General features: G+C 31.1%; 1 protein-coding gene across 8 annotated transcripts in view; it reads right to left on the bottom strand.

The window, feature by feature from the left end:
- Positions 1–336: 336 nt before the first annotated feature.
- LOC108684530 (NADP-dependent malic enzyme-like) overlaps positions 337–3488 on the bottom strand; it is a 53692-nt gene continuing 50540 nt past the window's right edge. For 7 of the 8 annotated variants that reach the window (XM_018188896.1, XM_018188898.1, XM_018188899.1 and 4 more), the window contains one exon: positions 337–480. In XM_018188896.1, the coding sequence (XP_018044385.1) occupies positions 394–480 (87 nt within the window). In that variant the 3' untranslated portion in view covers positions 337–393. The remainder of the gene's footprint in view (positions 481–3488) is intronic. The other variant, XM_018188901.1, reaches the window with a different exon arrangement.

Genomic DNA, 3488 nt, shown 5'->3' with positions numbered 1-3488 from the left:
AAGTAACTTAATTACAATTTCAAAAAATTAAAGATTTTTTTCAATATATTTGGTTCAGTAGACTGCACCAATGATCTTAAATTGATAAGTTAAAAAAAATGGCTTACATCATTATAACTTTCATCCTTCCATATAAGAAAAAACATCCATATATATATATATATATATATATATATATACATACACATATACTATAATAACATTGTCAACCATTGATTCATGCCGTCATGTACTATGTTAGCAATTCATATAAATTATAACAATGAAAATATGACATTAAAGTTTTCGAATGAAATAATTTTTCTTACAATTAAAATTGTATTGTTATAAGATTTGCTGTTTGTATATGAATGACATTAAATATAGGTTGAAGAGACATCAATATTTTTATCATTAAAAATAATAATATAATTTCCAACTATTCCAGTTGATGAAATCCGCTACAGATGTTTTAAGTTGTGACGAATTTCTATTGTATCTCTGAAAAAAATTAATTAAATTTCAGTGGTTTTCACCGAGAGAGAAATTAATTATGAAAACGAGTAAATAAAAAAGGGACAACAATATTGTAAAGAGAAAATAAATATATGAATGAAGTTGGATGGTGTCATATTACAATTAAGATATTTAAGTTTAATGGACCTATTCAGTAAACATTAGTAATTAATATAACATTATTCTGAGAGAATAACCTATTATTAAAAAAATAAGCACTCGAACAATTAATTTTATCATTACTCTTGCAAATATTTAAAAAATAACTCATTCTTACATCGCTAGGATGTTCCGTTACCGAATAATTCAAAAAGTAATTCACTTATTTTTTTATCAGACTCCGTATCTTTTCTATTATTGACTAATAAATTGAAACAAAAATGAATCGAATATGTAAATAACAAATGAAAAAATTATTATAATTATAAGTAACTATATATAAATGATTATATACAATCATTATAATCTTCCGAGTAATTGTTTTTTTTTTAAATTGTTTAGGTACATCTCATTTAGTTTCAGAATTATTGCTTGATTTTCGTCTCGAACTGAATTTTTATTTTAGGAATTAATTTTAATTTTGGGAACAAGAAAAAGTCGCAGGGAGCAAGGTTTGGGAAAGCTGGGGAGGACAGTCATCTGATTTACAAAACTTGTAAAATTAACAAGGCTGAGTGGGCAGGCGCATTATCATGGTGAAGGAACTATGAGTTGTCTTGTCACAACTGTGATCTCTTTTTGCGAATTTTTTCGCGCAATCTTTTCAAATCATAGTACTGACGGTTGATTGTTTGACCTTGAGGCAAAAATTGCAAAAATTTATTTCGACGCGAAAATCATCACGAAAACACATTATACTCAAACAATAATAATTCTGAAACTAAATGAGATGTAAACAAAAATTTTTAAAAAGCCAAAATTTACTCGAAAGATTATAATGTGTATTATAGTGCTGCAATCCGCACATCACTAGGACGCTCCTTATCGAGTAATTCAAAAAATTCGCTCATTTTTTTATCAGATTTCGTTTTCCTTCCAAAATGAATTTCAAATTTTCTTCATTTTCATCCCATAAATTTTTTAATTAAATAATATCTTTTTGAAAAGATACAATAATGCAGTATTTTTTTTCTGAAAGTATATACTTTCCATAATGCATATTTAAAATATTTTAACTTATGTACTAATAAGAATTTTTAACAAAATGTGGTTTTTTTCGAAACTATTGTTTATTTACTTTATAGCTTATAATTTTTTTATCAATAAAGATACGTACATTTGCTTGGTACCGTTATATTTTTTACTGTCTGATGTTTTGAGTGATAAGAATTTGTTAAAATATGTTTATTTTTATGTTCTGAGCAATCAAAGTTGGCTTGGGTATACCATTCTAGATATAGATATAGTTTATTTTATTGGTCTAAGTGTTTTTATTAAGAGTTAAAGTAGGATAGATGCATTGATAGATATTCTAAATCCTCACGTATTAGTACGTATTAGTACGTATACGTATATGCGGTACGTATGTGTGTGAGGGTATTAGGAAGAGGGAAGCGCGTCACTGGGGTCCTTGTTAGAGGAAGAAGGGGATTTATTCCTTTTTTTCTCTCTCTTATCCGTTGCGTTCTTTTTAAACCATTGTCCTCCCTGTCCCATCTATTGCTATCCTATACTTATTATTCGCGCTCTCTCTTCCACTCGTTATGGTCCTAACCTAACCTAACCTAACCATTATATTTATGCTCTCTCTTCCACCTATTACACTTATCGTCATATTGCTCTCTGCTCTCATAGTGCTCTCTTTTCCCCTCGTTTCTCTCTCTCTCTCTCTCTCTCTCTCTCTCTCTCTCTCTCTCTCTCTCTCTCTCTAACTCCAACTTTCTCTTTTTTTCTTTTGCACATAATTTTATTAAATAGATATTATGGTATTTGTTTTTATGATTTTTTAATGATATGATACTTAGTAACTAATTGTAATATTTTTTTAGTAATGTAATACAAAGAGATTGTATATATGTGCCCCAGTCGATAAAAACCGATCTGTTCGGGTGTAGTTTCTGAGCTCGAAGAATCGTGGCTTTAGCGCGAAGGCGAATACAGGGGACGTGTTATTATGAAAAAAATAAAGTTCGCATCAGTGTGAAATATAGGGTGCCTTTGGCACTCATTATTATAGGAATCTTCCCGTGCCCCTGAATTCAACATAATTTGGCGACCGTGACAAGATACGGGGAAGAAAGTGAACCGATTCATTTTGACGAAGGTCTGTTGCGAAATCATCGTGTGTGGAAGGCAACGGGAGACAAAATGTTATTAAAAAATAAAGAAAAGTCCTTCCAATGAAGGACCTTCACTAAAGCATTCACAGCGTTCAATACGAAGATGGATAGCGACTGCTCGAAAGAAGATAAGATGGTAGCATTCCAGTTCTTAGAAACCAAAATGAAATGAAATTAAACAGACACGATGCATTCGATGTATAACCAAGCGTTTTTCCAATCAGGCTTGGATGACGAGGCAATCACAAGAGAATTAGAGTCGGATGATACGTACAAATCGCAATATCTGACGACGAAAATGAAAATAATGACTGTGATGGCCAAATGCATATCAAGAACGATACCGAACAATCCTACAAAGATGTCAAAGTTTTTTAAATTCGAACTATCATAATTTAGCGATAATCAAGGAATGGCTCCCATTTTGGAGCTAGTTCAAGAAGAACTACTATCTTGATCAAAAAATTCCTGGAATTCATTCAGAAAATTCAAAATACAGTTTTATTCATCGAAAGTGATATTGTCCCCTTCAAAGTACTTCCCATCGACTGCAACGTACTTGATGCCAGCGCTTGATCCAGCTCTCGAAACATTCTGGAACTCGGTATAGTCATCAGAGCCGTCTTCGATTTTTCCATTACTTCCTTTCGGCTGTTAAAACGCGTTCCCCATAATGATTTTTTTACTCGATCGAACAGAAAAAAATCAGTTTCT

This window comes from Atta colombica, unplaced genomic scaffold, assembly GCF_001594045.1.
Source record: "Atta colombica isolate Treedump-2 unplaced genomic scaffold, Acol1.0 scaffold135, whole genome shotgun sequence".
Lineage (NCBI taxonomy): Eukaryota > Metazoa > Arthropoda > Insecta > Hymenoptera > Formicidae > Atta > Atta colombica.
The sequence above is the reverse complement of the archived record's forward strand: the minus strand, read 5'-3'. Positions and strand labels throughout refer to the sequence as shown.